The sequence below is a fragment of the Lolium perenne genome, chromosome 7 (assembly GCF_019359855.2).
Source record: "Lolium perenne isolate Kyuss_39 chromosome 7, Kyuss_2.0, whole genome shotgun sequence".
Taxonomy (NCBI): domain Eukaryota; kingdom Viridiplantae; phylum Streptophyta; class Magnoliopsida; order Poales; family Poaceae; genus Lolium; species Lolium perenne.
Window position 1 is genome coordinate 31,863,791 of NC_067250.2, and position 23,058 is coordinate 31,886,848.

General features: G+C 44.5%; 1 protein-coding gene across 1 annotated transcript in view; it reads left to right on the forward strand.

Moving 5' to 3' along the window:
- Positions 1-22,804, forward strand: part of LOC139833552 (uncharacterized) — a 41,077-nt gene extending 18,273 nt beyond the window's left edge. Inside the window, exons 2-4 of the mRNA XM_071823853.1 lie at positions 21,906-22,260; positions 22,470-22,605; positions 22,677-22,804. Of these exons, the coding sequence (XP_071679954.1) occupies positions 21,906-22,260; positions 22,470-22,502 (388 nt within the window). The 3' untranslated portion in view covers positions 22,503-22,605; positions 22,677-22,804. The remainder of the gene's footprint in view (positions 1-21,905; positions 22,261-22,469; positions 22,606-22,676) is intronic.
- Positions 22,805-23,058: the final 254 nt, after the last annotated feature.

A 23,058-nucleotide genomic window follows, 5' to 3' on the forward strand; every position in this document is an offset into this window, starting at 1 on the left:
TCATGCTATAATTGTATTAACCGAAACATTAGTACATGTGTGATATGTAGACAAACAAAGAGTCCCTAGTATGCCTCTTAAACTAGCTTGTTGATTAATGGATGATTAGTTTCATAATCATGAACATTGGATGTTATTAATAACAAGGTTATATCATTGTATGAATGATGTAATGGACACACCCAATTAAGCGTAGCATAAGATCTCGTCATTAAGTTATTTGCTATAAGCTTTCGATACATAGTTACCTAGTCCTTATGACCATGAGATCATGTAAATCACTTATACCGGAAAGGTACTTTGATTACACCAAACGCCACTGCGTAAATGGGTGGTTATAAAGGTGGGATTAAGTATCCGGAAAGTATGAGTTGAGGCATATGGATCAACAGTGGGATTTGTCCATCCCGATGACGGATAGATATACTCTGGGCCCTCTCGGTGGAATGTCGTCTAATGTCTTGCAAGCATATGAATAAGTTCATAAGAGACCACATACCACGGTACGAGTAAAGAGTACTTGTCAGGAGACGAGGTTGAACAAGGTATAGAGTGATACCGAAGATCAAACCTCGGACAAGTAAAATATCGCGTGACAAAAGGAATTGGTATCGTATGTGAATGGTTCATTCGATCACTAAAGTCATCGTTGAATATGTGGGAGCCATTATGGATCTCCAGATCCCGCTATTGGTTATTGGTTGGAGTGAGTACTCAACCATGTCCGCATAGTTCACGAACCGTAGGGTGACACACTTAAAGTTGGATATTGAAATGATAGAACTTGAATATGGAATGGAGTTCGAATATTTGTTCGGAGTCCCGGATGAGATCCCGGACATCACGAGGAGTTCCGGAATGGTCCGGAGAATAAGATTCATATATAGGATGTCATTTTTATGTCAATTAAAATGATCCGGAAGGTTCTATGGAAGGTTCTAGAAGGTTCTAGAAAAGTCCAGAAGAAACCACCAAGGAAGGGGACTCCACCTCCATGGCCGGCCAACCCTAGAGGGGGAGGAGTCCCAAGTGGGATTCCCACCTTGGGTAGGTTTCCCTATCACATGGAAGGTTTTGGGTTCGGGTCTTATTCGGAGACTTGTAGTCCAACACTTGGGGCTTCCACCTATATAATGAAGGGCCAAGGGGAGGGGGCCGGCCACCCAAGAACCACAAGATGGCCGCACCCCTATAGTGGCCGGCGCCCCCTCTCCCCAAACCCTAGCGGCCTCTCTCCTCCACCGCATCCCGCACGCTTAGCGAAGCTCCGCCGGATTTCTCCACCACCACCAACACCACGCCGTCGTGCTGTTGGATTCAAGAGGAGCTACTACTTCCGCTGCCCGCTGGAATGGGGAGGTGGACGTCGTCTTCATCAACAACCGAACGTGTGACCGAGTACGGAGGTGCTGCCCGTTCGTGGCGCCGGAGGGATCGTGATCAAGATCTTCTACGCGCTTTTGCAAGCGGCAAGTGAACGTCTACCGCAGCAACAAGAGCCTCATCTTGTAGGCTTTGGAATCTCTTCAAGGGTGAGACTCGATAATCCCCTCGTTGCTACCGTCTTCTAGATTGCATCTTGGCTTGGATTGCGTGTTCGCGGTAGGAAATTTTTTGTTTTCTATGCAACGTTATCCTACACCTATCATGATCAAGATCATCTATTTGTAATGCTACATGTTGTGTTTGTTGGGATCCAATGAATATGGAATACTATGTCAAGTTGATTATCAGTCTATCATATATGTGTTGTTTATGATCTTGCATGCTCTCCGTTGCTAGTAGAGGCTCTGGCCAAGTTGATACTTGTGACTCCAAGAGGGAGTATTTATGCTCGATAGTGGGTTCATGCCTCCATTGAATCTGGGACAGTGACAGAAAGTTCTAAGGTTGTGGATGTGTTGTTGCCACTAGGGATAAAACATCGATGCTTTGTCTAAGGATATTTGTGTTGATTACATTACGCACCATACTTAATGCAATTGTCTGTTGTTTGCAACTTAATACTGGAAGGGGTGCGGATGCTAACCCGAAGGTGGACTTTTTAGGCATAGATGCATGCTGGATAGCGGTCTATGTACTTTGTCGTAATGCCCGATTAAATCTCATAGTAGTCATCGTGATATGTATGTGCATTGTTATGCCCTCTTTATTTGTCAATTGCCCAACTATAATTTGTTCACCCAACATGCTATTTATCTTATTGGAGAGACACCACTAGTGAACTGTGGACCCCGGTCCATTCTTTTACATCTGAATACAATCTACTGCAATCATTGTTCTTTACTGTTCTTTGCAAACAAACATCATTTTCCACACCATACATTTAATCCTTTGTTTACAGCAAGCCGGTGAGATTGACAACCTCATTGTTAAGTTGGGGAAAAGTATTTGGATTGTGTTGTGTAGGTTCCACGTTGGCGCCGAAATCCCTGGTGTTGCGTCGCACTACACTCCGCCACCAACAACCTTCACGTGCTCCTTGACTCCTACTGGTTCGATAAACCTTGGTTTCTTACTGAGGGAAACTTGCTGCTGTACGCATCACACCTTGCACTTGGGATTCCCAACGGGCGTGTGCTTTACGCGTCAACAAGCTAAATTTCTGGCGCCGTTGCCGGGGAGATCAAGACACACTGCAAGGGGAGTCTCTCACATCCAATCTCTTTACTTTGTTTTTGTCTTGCTTTACTTTATTTTATTTACTGCTTTGTTTGTTTTCTTATATAAAAATACAAAAAATTAGTTACTTGCTTTACTTTATTTACTGTCTTGTTTGCGTTCTCCATATTAAAAACACAAAAAAGATTAGTTACTTGCATTCATTTTATCTAGTTTGCTTTATTTTACTATTGCTAAAATGGGTACTCCTGAGAATACTAAGTTGTGTGACTTCACAAGCACAAATAATAATGATTTCATATGCACACCTATTGCTCCACCTGCTACTACAGCAGAATTTTTTGAAATTAAACCTGCTTTACTGAATCTTGTTATGATAGAGCAATTTTCTGGTGTTAGTTCTGATGATGCTGCTGCCCATCTTAATAATTTTGTTGAAGTTTGTGAAATGCAAAAGTATAAGGATGTAGATGGTGACATTATAAAATTGAAATTGTTTCCTTTCTCCTTAAGAGGAAGAGCTAAAGATTGGTTGCTATCTTTGCCTAAGAATAGTATTGATTCATGTACTAAATGTAAGGATGCTTTCATTGGTAGATATTATCCTCCTGCTAAAATTATATCTTTGAGAAGTAGCATAATGAATTTTAAGCAATTGGATAATGAGCATGTTTCCCAAGCATGGGAAAGAATGAAATCTTTGGTGAAGAATTGCCCTACCCATGGACTGACTACTTGGATGATCATCCAAACCTTTTATGCAGGATTGAATTTTTCTTCGCGGAACTTATTGGATTCAGCTGCTGGAGGTACTTTTATGTCCATCACTTTAGGCGCCGCAACAAAGCTTCTTGATGATATGATGATCAACTACTCTGAATGGTACACTGAAAGGGCTCCACAAGGTAAGAAGGTAAATTCTGTTGAAGAAACCTCCTCCTTGAGTGATAAGATTGATGCTATTATGTCTATGCTTGTGAATGGTAGATCTAATGTTGATCCTAATAATGTTCCTTTAGCCTCATTGGTTGCTCAAGAAGAGCATGTTGATGTGAACTTCATTAAAAATAATAATTTTAACAACAATGCTTATAGGAATAATTCTGGTAACAACTATAGGCCATATCCTTCTAATAATGGTAATGGTTATGGTAATTCTTATGGTAATTCTTACAACAATAATAGGAGTGTACCCCTTGGTCTTGAATCCGTTCTTAAATAATTTATTAGTACACAAACTGCTTTTAACAAATCTGTTGAAGAAAAGCTTGGTAAAATTGATATTCTTGCTTCTAAGGTTGATAGTCTTGCTGCTGATGTTGATCTTTTGAAATTGAAAGTTATGCCTAATGAAACTAAAGATATTAAGTCATTTGCTACAGCAAACGCTATCAAAGTTCGAATTAATGAGAATATTAGATTGATGGCTGAATTGCATGCTAGGTGGGAAAAAGAGGAAAAATTTGCTAAAGAGAATAATATAGCTAAAGTTTGGACTATTACCACCACTAGTAATGTTGATGCTTCACATGTTGCTAAACCTCCTACTATCAATGGTAAAATAATTGGTGTTGGCAATGTTTCTACTCCTAATGCAAAGCGTGCAAAACTGCCTGAAACTGCTAAAACTGCTGAAACTGCTTGTGATAAAACTGCTGAAATTTTTCAAAATATTGGGGACAATAATCCCATTGCTTTAGATCATAATGGTTTAGATTTTGATGATTTTCATATCTTTGAAGTTATTAAGTTCTTACAAAAACTTGCTAGAAGTCCTAATGCTAGTGCTATAAATTTGGCCTTTACAAAACATATTACAAATGCTCTCATAAAAGCTAGAGAAGAGAAATTAAAACTTGAAACTTCTATTCCTAGGAAGTTGGAAGATGGTTGGGATCCCATCATTAAGATGAAGGTCAATGATTTTGATTGTAATGCTTTATGTGATCTTGGTTCAAGTATTTTCGTTATGCCTAAGAAAATCTATAATATGCTTGACTTGCCACCATTGAAAAATTGTTATTTGGATGTTAATCTTGCTGATAATTCTACAAAGAAACCTTTGGGGAGGATTGATAATGTACGGTTAACAATAACCTTGTCCCCGTTGATTTTATTGTCTTGGATATTGAATGCAATGCATCTTGTCCCATTATTTTGGGAAGACCTTTTCTTCGAACTGTTGGTGCTATTATTGATATGAAGGAAGGGAATATTAAGTATCAATTTCCTCTTAAGAAAGGTATGGAACACTTCCCTAGAAAGAGAATGAAGTTACCTTTTGATTCTATTATTAGAAAAAATTATGATGTTGATGCTTCATCTCTTGATAATACTTGATTCACACTTTCTGCGCCTAGCTGAAAGGCGTTAAAGAAAAGCGCTTATGGGAGACAACCCATTATTTTACTTCTGCACCTTTGTTTTATATTTGAGTCTTAGAAGTTGTTACTACTGTAGCAACCTCTCCTTATCTTTATTTTATTGCATTGTTCTGCCAAGTAAAGTCTTTGATAGTAAAGATGATACTAGATTTGGATTATTGCGCAGAAACAGATTTCTTACTGTCACGAAATTGAGCAGCCCCCTCTATAGGTAACTCAGAAAATTCTGCCAATTTACGTGCGAGATCCTCAGATATGTACGCAACTTTCATTCAATTTGAGAATTTTCATCTGAGCAAGTTAAGTGCCCCAGAAAAATTCATCTTTACGTACTGTTCTGTTTTGACAGATTCTGTCTTTTATTTCGCATTGCCTATTTTGCTATGTTTGATGGATTTCTTTGTTCCATTTACTTTCAGTAGCTTTATACAATGTCCAGAAGTGTTAAGAATGATTATGTCACCTCTGAATATGTGAATTTTTGATTATGCACTAACCCTCTAATGAGTTTGTTTTGAGTTTGGTGTGGAGGAAGTTTTCAAGGATCAAGAGAGGAGGATGATACAATATGATCAAGGAGAGTGAAAACTCTAAGCTTGGGGATGCCCCCGTGGTTCATCCCTGCATATTTCAAGAAGACTCAAGCATCTAAGCTTGCGGATGCCCAAGGCATCCCCTTCTTCATCGACAACTTATCAGGTCACCTCTAGTGAAACTGTATTTTTATTCCGTCACATCTTATGTGCTTTACTTGGAGCGTCTTTATGTTTTTATTTTTTGTTTGTGTTTGAATAAAATCGGATCCTAGCATTCTTTGTGTGGGAGAGAGACAGGCTCCCCTGTTGCATATGAACACATGTGTTCTTTTAGCTTTACTCTTAATGTTCATGGCGAAGGTTGAAACTGCTTCGTTCATTGTTATATGGTTGGAAACAGAAAATGCTGCATGTGGTAATTGGTATATTGTCTTGAATAATTTGATACTTGGCAATTGTTGTGCTCAAATAGATCATGTTTAAGCTCTTGCATCATATACTTTGCACCTATTAATGAAGAAATACCATAGAGCTTGTTGAAATTTGGTTTGCATGATTGGTCTCTCTAAAGTCTAGATATTTTCTGGTGAGGTGTTTGAACAAAAAGGAAGACAGTGTAGAGTCTTATAATGCTTACAATATGTTCTTATGTAAGTTTTGTTATACCGGTTCATACTTGTGTTTGCTTCAAACAACCATGCTAGCCTAAGCCTTGTATTGAGAGGGAATACTTCTCGTGCATCCAAAACCTTGAGCTGAAAATATGCCATTTGTGTCCACCATACCTACCTACTACATGGTATTTGTCTGCCATTCCAAAGTAAATTGCTTGAGTGCTACCTCTAAAATTCCATTCCTTTGTCTTTGCAATATATAGCTCATGGGAAAAATAGCTTAAAAACTATTGTGATGAAGAATATGTTGCTTATGTATCTTATTTCTTATAAGTTTCTTGTTGAGCGGTAACCATGTTTCTGGGGACGCCATCAACTATTTCACCTTTGTTGAATATCATGTGAGTTGCTATGCATGTTCGTCTTGTCTGAAGTAAGGGTGATTTATCATGATCAAATGGTTTGAGTATGCATATTGTTAGAGAAGAACATTGGGCCGCTAACTAAAGCCATGAACCATGGTGGAAGTTTCAGTTTGAACATCAATCATCAATCTCTTATGAGAACATTATCTGTTGTTGAATGCTTATGCATTAAAGAGGAGTCCATTATCTGTTTTCTATGTTGTCCCGGTATGGATGTCTAAGTTGAGAATAATCAAAAGCGAGAAATCCAATGCGAACTTTCTCCTTAGACCTTTGTACAGGCGGCATAGAGGTACCCCTTTGTGACACTTGGTTGAAACATATGTTATGCAATGATAATCCATGTAAATCCAAGCTAATTAGACAAGGTGCGGGCACTATTGGTATACTATGCATGAGGCTTGCAACTTATAAGATATCTTATGCATAACACATATGAATTATTACTATCATTGACAAAATTGTTTTTATGTTTTCAAAATAAAAGATCTAGCACAAATATAGCAATCCATGCTTCCCTCTGCGAAGGGCCTTTCTTTTACTTTATGTTGAGTCAGTTTACCTACTTCTTTCTATCTTAGAAGCAAACACTTGTGTCAACTGTGTGCATTGATTCCTACATACTTGCTTATTTGCATTCATCATATACTACTTTGTGTTGACAATTATCCATGAGATAAACATGTTGAAGTTGAAAGCAACCGCTGAAACTTATATCTTCCTTTGTGTTGCTTCAAAGCTTTCTACTAAGAATCTATTGCTTTATGAGTTAACTCCTATGCAAGTCTTATTGATGCTTGTCTTGAAAGTACTATTCATGAAAAGTCTTTGCTATATGATTCAGTTGTTTAAATCATTGTCTTTACCATTGCTTCGAATCACTTCATTCATCTCATATGCTTTACAATAGTATTGATCAAGATTATGATAGCATGTCACTTCAGAAATTATCCTTGTTATCGTTTACCTACTCGAGGGCGAGTAGGAACTAAGCTTGGGGATGCTTGATACGTCTCAAACGTATCTATAATTTCTTATGTTCCATGCTACTTTTATGATGATACTCACATGTTTTATACACACTTTATGTCATTATTACGCATTTTCCGGCACTAACCTATTGACGAGATGCCGAAGAGCCAGTTGCTGTTTTCTGCTGTTTTTGGTTTCAGAAATCCTAGAAAGGAAATATTCTTGGAATTGGACGAAATCAACGCCCAGTGTCTTATTTTTCCACGGAGCTTCCAGAAGACCGGAGAGCATACGAAGTGGGGCCACGAGGAGCCGCCACCATAGGGCCGCGCGGCCAAGGAGGGTCCCGCGCCGCCCTATGGTGTGGGCCCCTCGTCAGCCCCCCGACGCTGCCCTTCCGCCTATTTATTCCCTCCATCGCGAAAACCCTTTTACCGAGAGCCACGATACGGAAAACCTTCCAGAGACGCCGCCGCCGCCAATCCCATCTCGGGGGATTCAGGAGATCGCCTCCGGCACCCTGCCGGAGAGGGGAATCATCTCCCGGAGGACTCTTCATCACCATGATCGCCTCCGGATTGATGTGTGAGTAGTTCACCCCTGGACTATGGGTCCATAGCAGTAGCTAGATGGTTGTCTTCTCCTCATTGTGCTATCATGTTAGATCTTGTGAGCTGCCTATCATAATCAAGATCATTTATTTGTAATGCTACATGTTGTGTTTGTTGGGATCCGATGAATATGGAATACTATGTCAAGTTGATTATCAATCTATCATATATGTGTTGTTTATGATCTTGCATGCTCTCCGTTGCTAGTAGAGGCTCTGGCCAAGTTGATACTTGTGACTCCAAGAGGGAGTATTTATGCTCGATAGTGGGTTCATGTCTCCATTGAATCTGGGACAGTGACAGAAAGTTCTAAGGTTGTGGATGTGTTGTTGCAACTAGGGATAAAACATCGATGCTTTGTCTAATGATATTTGTGTTGATTACATTACGCACCATACTTAATGCAATTGTCTGTTGTTTGCAACTTAATACTGGAAGGGGTGCGGATGCTAACCCGAAGGTGGACTTTTTAGGCATAGATGCATGCTGGATAGCGGTCTATGTACATTGTCGTAATGCCCGATTAAATCTCATAGTAGTCATCGTGATATGTATGTGCATTGTTATGCCCTCTTTATTTGTCAATTCCCAACTGTAATTTGTTCACCCAACATGCTATTTATCTTATTGGAGAGACACCACTAGTGAATTGTGGACCCCGGTCCATTCTTTTACATCTGAATACAATCTACTGCAATCATTGTTCTTTACTGTTCTTTGCAAACAAATATCATTTTCCACACCATACATTTAATCATTTGTTTACAGCAAGCCGGTGAGATTGACAACCTCACTGTTAAGTTGGGGCAAAGTATTTGGATTGTGTTGTGCAGGTTCCACGTTGGCGCCGGAATCCCTGGTGTTGCGCCGCACTACACTCCGCCACCAACAACCTTCACGTGCTCCTTGACTCCTACTGGTTCGATAAACCTTGGTTTCTTACTGAGGGAAACTTGCTGCTGTACGCATCACACCTTTCACTTGGGTTCCCAATGGGCGTGTGCTTTACGCGTCAACACCCGTCCACCGCCCCCCACGTCGGCGAGGAAAGGCCCCCGCCGCCGCCACGCCCCGAGGGTCTTTGCCCCGGCGGCGCTACCGGCGGCGGCGGCGGTTAGGGTTGGGGATGGGTTCGGGAGAGGAGGGGGTTCGGGGTCTCCTGCAAGTTCCATCAACGCAGCCTAGTTTAAATAGTGAATTAGCCAGAACTTAAACTTAAGACCACCTAGTTTTGTTAAAATATTGAATTAATGCACCATCCATCTATTTTAACTGGTTGAAAACCCAATGTCTGGCCTTAACTGGTTGTGCCTGACAATGATCTTGTTGGAGGCAATGTTTTGAGAGCGGAGACTATCTTTAGGGTGAAAATCTAAGATCTTTGATCGGGCGACGACGATGCTGGTGCACTATTCTCTTCTTGGAGGCGTTGCTTTTGGAGAGTCCAGGTGTTGTCTTGGTGGTAGATGTATTGTTGTTGCTAGACCTGGGATACCGTGGCCGGACTTAAATCCATCTATTTCAAAATTCCAAACTGATAAAAAGAGCCATCCTATATAGTATAGTTTAATGTCTCGAGCCGGGCAAGCTGCCAGCCAGACTATAGTCGTTATCCTTATCGTACTTAATCCCCGAAGTTGCTAATTCATTACCAAGCTTATTGCGACCTTGCTACTTCTGAGCGTTGAACTCTCCCGAAGTTGCTAATTCATGACCAAGCTTATTGCGACCTTGCTACTTCTGAGCGTTGAACTCTCTATTCCCGGTGACTTTATTTCAAACCCTATTGGCAGGACTATACTAGTTTACTTGCATATCTCGGCACAATCACAATCTGGGCTAATCTGCTTGCACGTCCTAGGGGGATTCTAGTTCAGTTCCGAGGGGGCTGTCACATAATTAATTGTGCCAAAAAATTATATCCAAATAATCACATAACTAATTGTGCCAAAAAAAATCTGTCCAAATAACAAAATGAATGTTAGTAATATTTGTTATCTCTTAAGCTGGCGTATGCTTGTTCTAAAAAGAAAATATCAAGCTAGTCAACTCTCTACACCTAATCGTGCTGACCTGCTTAACTCAGTTTCTGCCGCCATGCCGTTAATAATTACCTTAATGCAAGAGGATTCCATGCAGCGATCCGTTGTGGGAAAGGCGAATTTTTAAAATAATACAATTTTTATTAATTTTGAAAATAATAGATGTTTTGAAGAAATTTGAAAATAGAATTCAGTCGGTGGCTCGTGGGCCGGCAGACACCTGTCGGCCGACTGGATTCTATTTTTAAAATCTCTCCAAAATGAGTATTATTTATGATTCTTTTAAAAAACATATTATTTTAAAAAATCGCATCGGAAAGAAGGTATTAGCCCAGTGTATTTCGTGTTTTTGTACTCCCTCCATTCCATATAGAATGTCTAAGATTTGTCAAAATTTAGATGTATCTAGAAGTTATTTAAAGTCTAGATACATCTAAGTTTTGAAAAAATCTCAGACAATCTTCGTGAGACGAAGGGAGTATATGGCATTCTTGAACGAAGGAGCATTGCAGAAGTATCATCCGTAAAAACTTATACTTGTGGGCTTTCTTGGCAGCAAACAAAGAAAATATTTCGCCGTGATAAATCTCATGTCGACAAATAATTGCGCTGGATAGGTGGTAAGATAAACCAATGTTAGTTAATGCCCCACAGTAGGCACCTCCCTCGCCGACCAAGTCAGTCGTGTTTCGTTCATATCCTCGCCGATTTGCATTGGTATAAGGAGCAACTGGACATCATCTTGCGGGAAAGGAGGGCACCACTGGTGGCAAGTTCAACTCCATCGGCGACGAGCTCGACACCAACGGAGATGTCGGCTACCACGGAGGGAGCGCCTACCACCGCAGCGGATCTCCACTGCCATTTGATTTCGGATTCATGTAACATGTGGCCAGAACTGCAACTTTTTTTTTGGTTCGCCTTACAGCGAGTGGGGCGAGAGCGATGAACTAGCTGCGGAGAAGGAATTAATTCAAACGTGCGGGTAGAAAGACCGTTTTGAGCTCGTGCATGATTGCGGCTAGAAATCGACGCCTCTCCATAAACCAGCGGCCGGCAAAACGGTTTTAGCGGAGGTCGTATGGAGGGGGCGGTTGAAGATGCTATGGGTTTCTCTTGTGCCTTGATCCGATCGTGGTAAGTTACTCCCTCTCTCACAGTTTGTATGCGTGCATGTATCGCTAGGTCGCAAATTTGATCAAGTTAGCATTAGTTATACGTTATAAAAATTATATCATCAGAAAATTTAGATGTTCTATTTTCTGATGATATAATTTTTACATTATATAATTTAAATTATATAGGTTAAATTGGCAATCTAGTGATACGAGAAAGATTAGTAAACTGAGACGGAGGGGTAGTATAAAGTGTCCTTTGTCGAAAAAAGGAAAATCTACTAGCAGTAAATTAGAGAAGAGACATGACAGTGGCTTACGCTGGAGAGGTCGAGGCCATGCGCTTTGCTTCATACGGGGTGTGTCGGTAGAGTAGAGTAGAGGTGACGCATGGTTTGCGGATTGGCGTCGGTGAAAATGCGTTCGAGTTCACTTACGGGGCGAGACCAAACGGCGAACGCACACGGCACACCTGATGGAATGAAGATCCATCCATCCAGACCCGACCAGCCGCAGCAGGTGGGCCCGTGTGGTGGAGTCGCTGGCTGCGCTCGCCTGCATCCGTTGACTGGACGCCCACACCACACTCCACTCACAGCATCACAGGCGTCACGCACCACAAGCCACGCGCCGATATAGACGCTGTACCGCGCGCAGGCACCACGGTCAAAACCATGGCACCATTTCTCCAATATTTATTGTCTGCTTCAGAGACATCTCGGTCAAATCGTGAAGACCGCAAACCCAAATGATGGATTTGCCACCCCACCAGAACAAAAGATGGCGCGCGCGGCCAGAGCTGCAAAAAGACGATGGATTGGTTTCACATGCGTCTTTTGAGAGATCCAGTACACGGGGTTGTTGTGAATGTGATACATGCATGTCGCCCTGGCCCTGGGGAGGTGATGAACTGATGATGCACCTAGTGACATCGGATCATGGCCAATAGACTTGGTTTGGCCGAACCACCATTTCCTCACACTGACGCCGGCTGCTGGCCATCCTGGTGGTGCCGGCGGCCGGCTAGGCGGCGGCGTGGCGCGCTCGATCCCTATGTCCAAACCCTGTTTCGGGTGATCGAGATCGGACGGTACTCAGTTAGGTGGAATTCTGGAAAAAAAACATTTTATGTTTTATTATTTGGGTAAAAAAATTATCACACATGGACAATACAAAAATAAGAATCAAAATTTTCTGCATCCACCACCCGCCATAGGGCCGGGGCGAATATCCTGCGTGAGGCTGACAACGGCGACACTTCTGCGCGCCTTCACGTTCTTGGAGGCATCATCATGCCACCGTCGATGCTTCCCCGCTTCGAACATTGAGGAGCGGGGGGCTAGATCCTGTCGGCAGATCGAGTGGCGGCAGTGTGGCTATGTTGTTCCTTTCCTACCTAGGAGTCAGTGGAGTGCTTGGTGCGGTAGTTGGAGTCGGCGTTGGCCGCCGCTCTGGCGGTGGGCTCCCAAGACGTTATGTACACCGTTGCCAGCACTTTTTCTGCGAGCAGTGCGTCAACTTTATGAATTCGGATAAGAATATAACATCATCAGTTAGCACCGTTACACGTAGTACCACGTCCTTCAGCTACCGATAGGTGGGCTGGACTCTTAGGTGATGGCCAAAGAGGAAGATGACGACCACACCCTCACTTGAAATGGGGATAACGCGACTGGTCGTGGCGTCATCAGTGGAGGTGAGGAAGAAAATTTAGGGCTTAGGAGGTGCGTTGCGGGTGGGGTTCATCAGATACAACAATAGAAGGTTAGATACAGGGGGCTACTTCACCCACTACCCCTGTATCGACGGCTTCTTCTTCACCAGCTGGTTCTCCGCCGCGCTCGCCCACTTCTTCGCCAGCCTCCTTGCAGCAGCCTTCACCCACGGTCCCTCCTCCGCTCGTTCAGCCGACGGTGAGGAGGAGTGGGAGGTTTGCTCTTTCGGAGGATGGGGTGTAGGATCACGTTGCATAGAAAACAAAAATTTTCCTACCGCGAACACGCAATCCAAGCCAAGATGCAATCTAGAAGACGGTAGCAACGAGGGGTTTATCGAGTCTCACCCTTGAAGAGATTTCAAAGCCTACAAGAGGAGGCTCTTGTTGCTGCGGTAGACGTTCACTTGACGCTTGCAAAAGCGCGTAGAAGATCTTGATCACGATCGCTTCCGGCGCCACGAACAGGCAGCACCTCCGTACTCGGTCACACGTTCGGTTGTTGATGAAGACGACGTCCACCTCCCCGTTCCAGCGGGCAGCGGAAGTAGTAGCTCCTCTTGAATCCGACAGCACGACGGCGTGGTGTTGGTGGTGGTGGAGAAGTCCGGCGGAGCTTCGCTAAGCGTGCGGGACGTGGTGGAGGAGAGAGGCCGCTAGGGTTTGGGGAGAGGGGGCGCCGGCCACTATAGGGGTGCGGCCACCTTGTGGTTCTTGGGTGGCCGGCCCCCTCCCCTTGGCCCCTCATTATATAGGTGGAACCCCAAGTGTTGGTCTCCAAGTCTTCGAATAAGACCCGAACAAAAAACCTTCCATATGGTGGGGAAACCTACCCAAGCTAGGACTCCCACTAGAGGTGGGAGTTCCACCTCCCATATGGGGGGGTGGCCGGCCCCCTAAGGGGGAGTCCACTTGGGACTCCACCCCCACTAGGGTTGGCCGGCCATGGAGGTGGAGTCCCATGTGGATTCCACCTTCCTTGGTGGTTTCTTCCGGACTTTTCTAGAACCTTCTAGAACCTTCCATAGAACCTTCCGCGTCATTTTAATTCACATAAAATGACATCCTATATATGAATCTTATTCTCCGGACCATTCCGGAACTCCTCGTGATGTCCGGGATCTCATCCGGGACTCCGAACAAATATTCGAACTCCATTCCATATTCAAGTTCTACCATTTCAACATCCAACTTTAAGTGTGTCACCCTACGGTTCGTGAACTATGCGGACATGGTTGAGTACTCACTCCGACCAATAACCAATAGCGGGATCTGGAGATCCATAATGGCTCCCACATATTCAACGATGACTTTAGTGATCGAATGAACCATTCACATACAATACCAATTCCCTTTGTCACGCGATATTTTACTTGTCCGAGGTTTGATCTTCGGTATCACTCTATACCTTGTTCAACCTCGTCTCCTGACAAGTACTCTTTACTCGTACCGTGGTATGTGGTCTCTTATGAACTTATTCATATGCTTGCAAGACATTAGACGACATTCCACCGAGAGGGCCCAGAGTATATCTATCCGTCATCGGGATGGACAAATCCCACTGTTGATCCATATGCCTCAACTCATACTTTCCGGATACTTAATCCCACCTTTATAACCACCCATTTACGCAGTGGCGTTTGGTGTAATCAAAGTACCTTTCCGGTATAAGTGATTTACATGATCTCATGGTCATAAGGACTAGGTAACTATGTATCGAAAGCTTATAGCAAATAACTTAATGACGAGATCTTATGCTACGCTTAATTGGGTGTGTCCATTACATCATTCTTACAATGATATAACCTTGTTATTAATAACATCCAATGTTCATGATTATGAAACTAATCATCCATTAATCAACAAGCTAGTTTAAGAGGCATACTAGGGACTTCTTGTTTGTCTACATATCACACATGTACTAATGTTTCGGTTAATATAATTATAGCATGATATATAAACATTTATCATAAACATAAAGATATAAATAATAACCACTTTATTATTGCCTCTAGGGTATATCTCCTTCAGTCTCCCACTTGCACTAGAGTCAATAATCTAGATTACATTGTAATATACCTAACACCCATGGCATTCTGGTGTTGGTCATGCTTTGCCCTAGGGAGAGCTTTAGTCAACGGATCTGCTACATTCAGATCAGTGTGTACTTTGCAAATCTTTACTTCTCCATCTTCGATGTACTCGCGAATCGAGTGGTAACGCAGCTTGATATGCTTCAGCCTCTTGTGTGACCTTGGCTCTTGTGCATTGGCGATGGCACCCATGTTATCACAATAAATGATTAATGGGTCCAATGCACTACGAACCACACCGAGCTCTACAATGAACCTCTTCATCCATACCGCTTCTGATGAAGCCTCTGAAGCCGCTATGTACTCGATTCTCGTTGAAGACTTCGCCACCGTGCACTACTTCGAGCTTGCCCACCATCGATGCACCATTCAATATAAACACGTACCCAGATTGTGACTTAGAGTCATCAGGATCAGTGTTCCAACTTGCATCGGTGTAACCACTTACAACGAGCTCTTGGTCACCTCCATAACAAAGAAACATATCCTTAGTTCTTTTCAAGTACTTCAGGATATTCTTGACCGCTGTCCAGTGTTCCATTCCTGGATCACTTTGATATCTGCTAGTCAAACTAACAGCATGTGCTATATCCGGTCTAGTACATAGCATGGCATACATGATAGATCCTATTGCCGAGGCATAGGGGATTTTACTCATCCTTTCTCTTTCTTCTGCCGTAGCCGGTCCTTGAGTCTTACTCAAGACTTTGCCTCGGTAACATAGGTAAGAACCCTTTCTTACTTTCGTCCATTCTAAACTTCTTTAGAATCTTGTCCAGATATGTACTCTGTGATAGCCCTATTAGGCGTCTTGATCTATCTCTATAAATCTTGATGCCTAATATATACGATGCTTCACCAAGGTCTTTCATTGAAAAACTATTATTCAAATAACCTTTAACACTGCTTAATAGTTCTATATCATTCCCGATCAATAATATGTCATCTACATATAATATCAGGAATGCTACAGAGCTCCCACTCACTTTCTTGTAAATACAGGCCTCTCCATGACACTGTATAAACCCGAAGTCTTTGATCACCTTATCAAAGCGTCGGTTCCAACTTCTCGATGCTTGCTTCAGTCCATAGATTGAACGCTGAAGTTTGCATACTTTGTCAGCATTTTTAGGATCGACAAAACCTTTGGGTTGTACCATATACAACTCTTCCTCACTGTCTCCATTAAGGAACGCCGTTTTGACATCCTTCTCGCCAAATCTCATAATCGAAAAATGCAGCTATTGCTAACAAAATCCTCACAGATTTTAGCTTCGCTACAGGTGAGAAAGTCTCATCGTAGTCAACTCCTTGAATTTGTCGGAAACCCTTTGCGACAAGTCGAGCTTTATAGACAGTAATATTACCATCAGCATCTGTTTTTCTCTTGAAGATCCATTTATTTTTGACAGCCTTTCGGCTATCAGGTAAGTCTACCAAAGTCCATACTTTGTTATCATACATGGATCCCATTTCGGATTTCATGGTTTCTTGCCATTTGTTGGAATCTGGGCTCATCATCGCTTCTTCATACGTCGCAGGGTCCTCATCATTGTTATCCACAATCATGACATTTAGACAAGGATCATACCAATCAGGAGTGGCACGTTCCCTTGTCGATCTGCGAGGTTCAGTAGTTTCCTCATTCGAAGTTTCATGATCATTATCATTAGCTTCCTCTATTGCCGGTGTAGGCGATGCAGTACAACTTCCGCATCGCGCTACTATGATCAACGAGTATAGATTCATCAATCTCATCGAGTTCTACTTTTCTTCCAGTCACTTCTTTAGTGAGAAATTCTTTCTCAAGAAAGGTTCCATTCTTAGCAACAAAGATTTTGCCTTCGGATCTGTGATAGAAAGTGTACCCTATAGTTTCCTTAGGGTATCCTATGAAGACGCATTTCTCCGCTTTGGGTTCTAGCTTGTCCGATTGTAACTTCTTTACATAGGCTTCGCAACCCCAAACTTTCAGGAACGACAGCTTAGGTTTCTTATTAAACCATAATTCATATGGTGTCGTTTCTACGGATTTTGATGGTGCTCTATTTAAAGTGAATGCGGCTGTCTCTAATGCATAACTCCAAAATGATAACGGCAAATCAGTAAGAGACATCATAGAACGAACCATATCTAAGAGAGTTCGATTACGACGTTCGGACACACCGTTTCGTTGAGGTGTTCCCGGCGGTGTCAATTGTGAAAGTATTCCGCATTTCTTTAAATGCATGCCAAACTCATAACTCAGATATTCACCTCCACGATCAGATCGTAGAAATTTAATCTTCTTGTTACGTTGATTTTCTACTTCACTTTGAAATTCCTTAAACTTTTCGAAAGTTTCGGATTTATGTTTCATGAAATAGATATACCCATATCTACTCAGATCATCTGTGAAGGTTAGAACATAACGATAACCACCGCGCGATGCTACGCTCATTGGTCCGCACACATCGGTATGTATGATTTCCAATAAGTCAGTAGCTCGCTCCATCATACCAGAAAATGGAGTCTTAGTCATTTTACCCATTAGACATGCTTCGCATCTATCAAGTGACTCAAAGTCAAGTGATTCAAGTAATCCATCAGTATGGAGTTTCTTCATGCGTTTCACTCCAATATGACCAAGACGATAGTGCCACATATAAGTAGAATTATCATTCAATTTAATTCGCTTAGCATCAACGTTATGTATATGCGTATCACTACTATCGAGATCTAACAGAAATAAGCCATTCTTTTGTGGTGCTCGACCATAAAAGATATTATTCATAAAAATAGAACAACCATTATTCTCAGACTTGAATGAATAACCGTCTTGCATTAAACAAGATCCAGATATAATGTTCATGCTCAACGCAGGTACATAATAACAATTATTTAGGCTTAAAACTAATCCCGAAGGTAGATGTAGAGGAAGTGTGCCGACTGCGATCACACTGACCTTGGATCCGTTTCCAACGCGCATCATCACTTCATCTTTCAGCAGTTGTCGTTTATTCTTTAGTTCCTGTTTCGAGTTACAAATATGAGCAACCGAACCAGTATCAAATACCCAGGTACTAGTACGAGAACCAGTGAGATAAACATCTATAACATGTATATCAAATATACCTTCTTTCTTCTTCTTGACAAGGCCGCTCTTCAGATCAGCCAGATACTTGGAGCAATTACGCTTCCAGTGTCCCTTCTCCTTGCAGTAATAGCACTCAGCATCAGGCTTAGGGCCGTTCTTAGGTTTCACAGGAGGCGTGGCAGCTTTCTTGCCACCCTTCTTGAATTTTCCCTTAGACTTGCCCTATTTCTTGAAACTGGTGGTCTTGTTGACCATCAACACTTGGTGCTCTTTCTTGATCTCAATCTCAGCAGCTTTTAGCATGCCAAAGAGTTCAGGTAACTCCTTGTTCATGTTCTGCATATTGTAGTTCATCACGAAGTTCTTGTAACTTGGTGGCAGTGATTGAAGGACACGATTAATCCCCAGTCTGTTAGGAATCACTATTCCCAAGTCACTGAGTTTCTTCGCATGCCCGGTCATGGCGAGCATGTCGTTGCCTAATCGACGGTACCCCGGAGGAGGGATCCTCACGAGGGGGAGAAGAAGTAGGGGCCATAGGGCGGAGTGCTCTCGGGACGGTGGTACGCGAGTTACCCAGCTTCGGAACACCTGCACGATGACAGGGCCTACTGCTGCTTGTCTGGAATTATCTGGGTGCTTTCGCGTTGTTACAATGAGTTGAGGTTGTGCCTCTAGGGCTCCCGGGATCCGGCTTATAAAGGCACACGGATCTAGGGTTTTACATGGAGAGTCCTAGCCGGATTACAGATAGCCTAGCTACGGTACAATATCTTGCCGTGCACGTCACGGATCCGCCTTCCATACACGTCGTACTGGATCCGGGTTCCTCATGGGCCTCCCTGGATCCGGGTCACTCCTAGGTCGGTACGGATCCGGCCTGCTGATCCTGGGCTGGACTTCTTCCTTCATGATCAACAAAGAATCGGGCCGCCCGATGGGCCACATGCCTCATCACCGTCTGTGGGCCACCCGGGCTTGCCGGATCTAGGCACTGTCGATGGTACACCCATGAAGTATACCCACAACAGTAGCCCCCAGAGTTCTCCGAGTTTCCCCTGCGGTTTCCGACTTGCTGGTCCATCATGATCTCCGGCAAACGTTGGTAACGCGGAGAAACTTGAAGAGCTCCAACTTTGCATTTTCTTCTTTTTCCAACTTATAGCCGGAAAATGCTCCCATCCCGAGGGACTTCATCCATCGACGTTCCAAAGAACATTTCCGGGTTACTCCCTGCTTGAACGTAAGCCAATCTTATCTTCACAGAATCACCCGGAATCTTAAAAGACTCTAACGGTTTCGGAAATCCTTCATCTTCAGATCATGCTTAACAACGGAAGTTCCGTATTTCGCGCACAACTTCCTCATTTCCGCGCTAAAGTTTCGCAGATGCAAATCTTCAGCCGGAATTTTCGGGAGTGCATGGTTAAGTTACCTCCACGTCGTTTTACCGCATTTGACCTAAACACGTGTCATCCATCCAACGGCGCGACCGTTCAGTTTCCACCGTTGGATCCGGATCCCGAATCTCCGAGCGCGGCCTATAAATACCCCGCGGCCCGGTAAAAATTCATTCTTTCACCCCCTCTCACCACATCGTCTTCCTCCTCGCGCCGCGCCGCCCGCCATATCTTGATTCCGGCGAACTTCGCCCCGGTGAACTTCGAGTGCCGCCGTACCAAGGCTTCCCTCGCCCCAAGATTCTCACGTTTGAACGGGAAACTTGCTCCGCCGCCGATTCGTGGTCACGCGGGCCGATTTCCTTCAAGTTCGGCGACCTCATCTTCCGCCGGAGCTCCGTCGCACCACCGCGCCATTAGCGGTAAGTACGCCGGACTCGTAGAAGACAACCTAGTGTAGAAGATAGGCTTAGTGATCCGGGTACTCAGACACTTTGTATGGGTGCAGCCGGAAGCATGCCACTCGAATCGTCACTTTGCACTGGTAGCTCTTCGAGTAGCCCGGATCCCAACCAAATAGAACCCATATGCCCGGATCCTATATCATTCCTGCCACCGTATGTTTCCGACATCGACTAGCTCAACCTTTTTCCGCATCTTCCAAAGCACCGCTCCAAGCCGGATCCCTACCCTCCAAGAGCTCCAAGAAGAACTCGAGGGACAAGCTCGGATGGCAGCAAAGGTGCAGTGGAGGCGGAAAACAAGAGGGCGTCCAAGGCCCGGATCCGTGAAGGAGAACGAGGTCAATGGTGGCCTTGCGCAACCACCGACGTGGAGCTTAGAGAGCTCCGTAACGAGGGAATGATCTCCTCACACCGGAGTTTCGTTCGTGACCCGACGCCCCCAAGCCAGAAGCCGGAGAAGTTGTCATGACCAAGGCTTGGGTGGAACGCGGACTTTCACTCCCTTGTTCGGAATTTTTTCTCTCCATCCTCAACACCTACGGGCTCCAGCCCCACAACATTTGCCCCAATTCATACCTTCTCTTGTCCAACTTCGTGACTCTCTGCGAAGGACATCTTGGGATCCGGCCAGATGTCAAGTTGTGGCAATTCTTTTTCCGAGTGAAGAAAGAAACTAAGGACAAAGCAATGGTGAACTGCGGAAGCATGACGTTTATGCTCCGCCCTAATCGTATGTATCCTCCCCACGATTCACACGAGTCCGTCCGGTACTGGAACGCCGGATGGTTCTACGAGAAGAATGCTCCTGTTCCGGATGTCCACGAAGGCCTTCCCCAGTTCGTCAACGAACCTCCGGAAGAACTTGCAAGCTGGAGCTTCGTCCCTCCACTCGCCCTGACTCCAACCTTGGAGAAAGCTGCGCGGAGAATCTCCTGGCTAGTCCACGACGGACTTACCGGAGCCCAGCTTACACTTAGCTGGTTTTCCCGGAGAATCCAGCCCCTTCGCTACAACGCGCGGTTGATGTGCTCTTACACCGGGGCGGATGATCTTCTCCGGGTTACCCGCCATGATCTTCCGGCTGACTCTCTGAAAAGAAGACTCAAGACGCTGGTGAAGATTCCGAGGGGCCAACAGGTCCCGGAACTGTTCAAGGATATCTACACGAACGATCAGTGTCCTCCGGTAAGCTTTGTTCTTTCCGTTGCTTCAAACTTCACAAGGATAACTCTAACTTCGGTTCATTTTCCTTCCAGCTCAATACTTTGGCAGAGGACAACTTCCGCACCATCATTCGCGTCCCCGTTACCAGCGACACGGCGGAGGAGGCTCCGGAAGACGACGAGGAGGAAGAGGACCAGGCACCCCGCAAGGCGGCCCCTCGACCTACAAAGCGTCCCCGCGCCAAGGCTCCCGGCTCGGGCCGGAGCTAGCGGCGAGGCCTCCGCCAAGAAGCCAAAGACGACGAAACCACCTCCGCTTGACTCAAGGAAGGCGGAGCGTGCGCGTCTACGGATGCTCTCGACGGCTGGCCAGGGCACACGCCCCATCATTCCCGGTGCCCCGTGAGTTTCCGAGCATGATGCGATTTTTACTTAGCGAAATTATTTCTTGTCTAAACCCTTTCACTTGTTTGCAGGAATCCGAAAACCGCTGCCACGCGGACCACCAGCCAGGAACCCATCACGAAGTATATGAAGAAATCTCCGGCTGTTGGTCCCTCTACTCCAGTTCCACCCAGCGCTTCCCACCCAACTCCTCAACCGTCGCCTCCTCAGGCTGACCCATCTCCCCCGCCTGCCGCAAACACTCCACCGGAGATAATTCCGGTTAGCAGCGGGCACCTGGAGGAAGAAGATCCCAAGGCAAAAAGCCCTGCCCAAGAAGAGGCGGGAACACAAGGCCAAGGAGATGCGGAAGTCACTTCCGAGAAGGCTGGAGAGGGCGCTGGCGACATAGTCGTTTTTCCGAAGAACTTCGGAGATCCGGCGGACACCACTTCCACCCCCAAGGCGTATGCCACCAAGTTTTTTAACAAGCTGACTGAGGCGGAGAAGTGGGAACTTGAACAAGACCTGCTCAACGCCATGCTGAACAACGCCTGGGGGAAGCCGGATTCCAGGACATCGGAGATCCAGGACTTCAAGAAAAACATTGGCCAGTTCTGCGATCAACTTATCTGCAAGCAAAAGGTACTCCCCAGTAGCCCCCAAGCATGTAGGCGAAAACTCAAAAAGTAGTTAGCGCTTAAATGCTTAGAGAAAAATTACTTCCGGGAAAGTTTTTTAGAATGGACCAGTAGCCCCCAAGCATTATGGCGGAAAAGTTCCGGCAATGATGCTTTAAAAGAAACCACTGCTACAGGCGGAATTTTTACTCCTGCACTGTTTAAATTTTACAGGAACAGCAGGCGCTGCACTACGAGCTGCACTAGAACATTGCCCTGCAGCGCCGCGTTACTCTGAGTCAGGCGGAAAATATCCGGACCCTGAAGGATGAGAATGCGGAACTGGCTAAACAACTGGCAGACGCCCAAGGTTGGTTCCCGCCTTCTTCATTATTAACCAAATTCCGACTTCAAATTTGCTGTTAACGTATATTATTATAGGCGCATCCTCCTCCCTTGCAACAGCTTCGACTGAACTTGAGAACCTGCGCTCCTCGTACCAAGAATTGGAGACGAAGCTAAAGGAGGCGGAACTTAAGAGGGAGCAGGCCGAAAAGCAGCTGGCGGAGAAAACTCCGAGCATATCGGGGAGAAGGGCGAGCTGGAGCTGAAAAAGAATGCCGACAGCGAGACCATCAGAGGCAGCAAAAGGAGCTCAACGGACTCCGGAAATTTATGGAGACAATGAGCAGCACTGGGACTTGCTCAATGAGAACATCTTGGGTATGATATCGGAACCTTGTCAAGATATTTGCTCCGATTCTTTTTACTTTGCGCTCAAATTGCATGCTTATATCCTGATTATCTTTTTATGTAGAGCCGC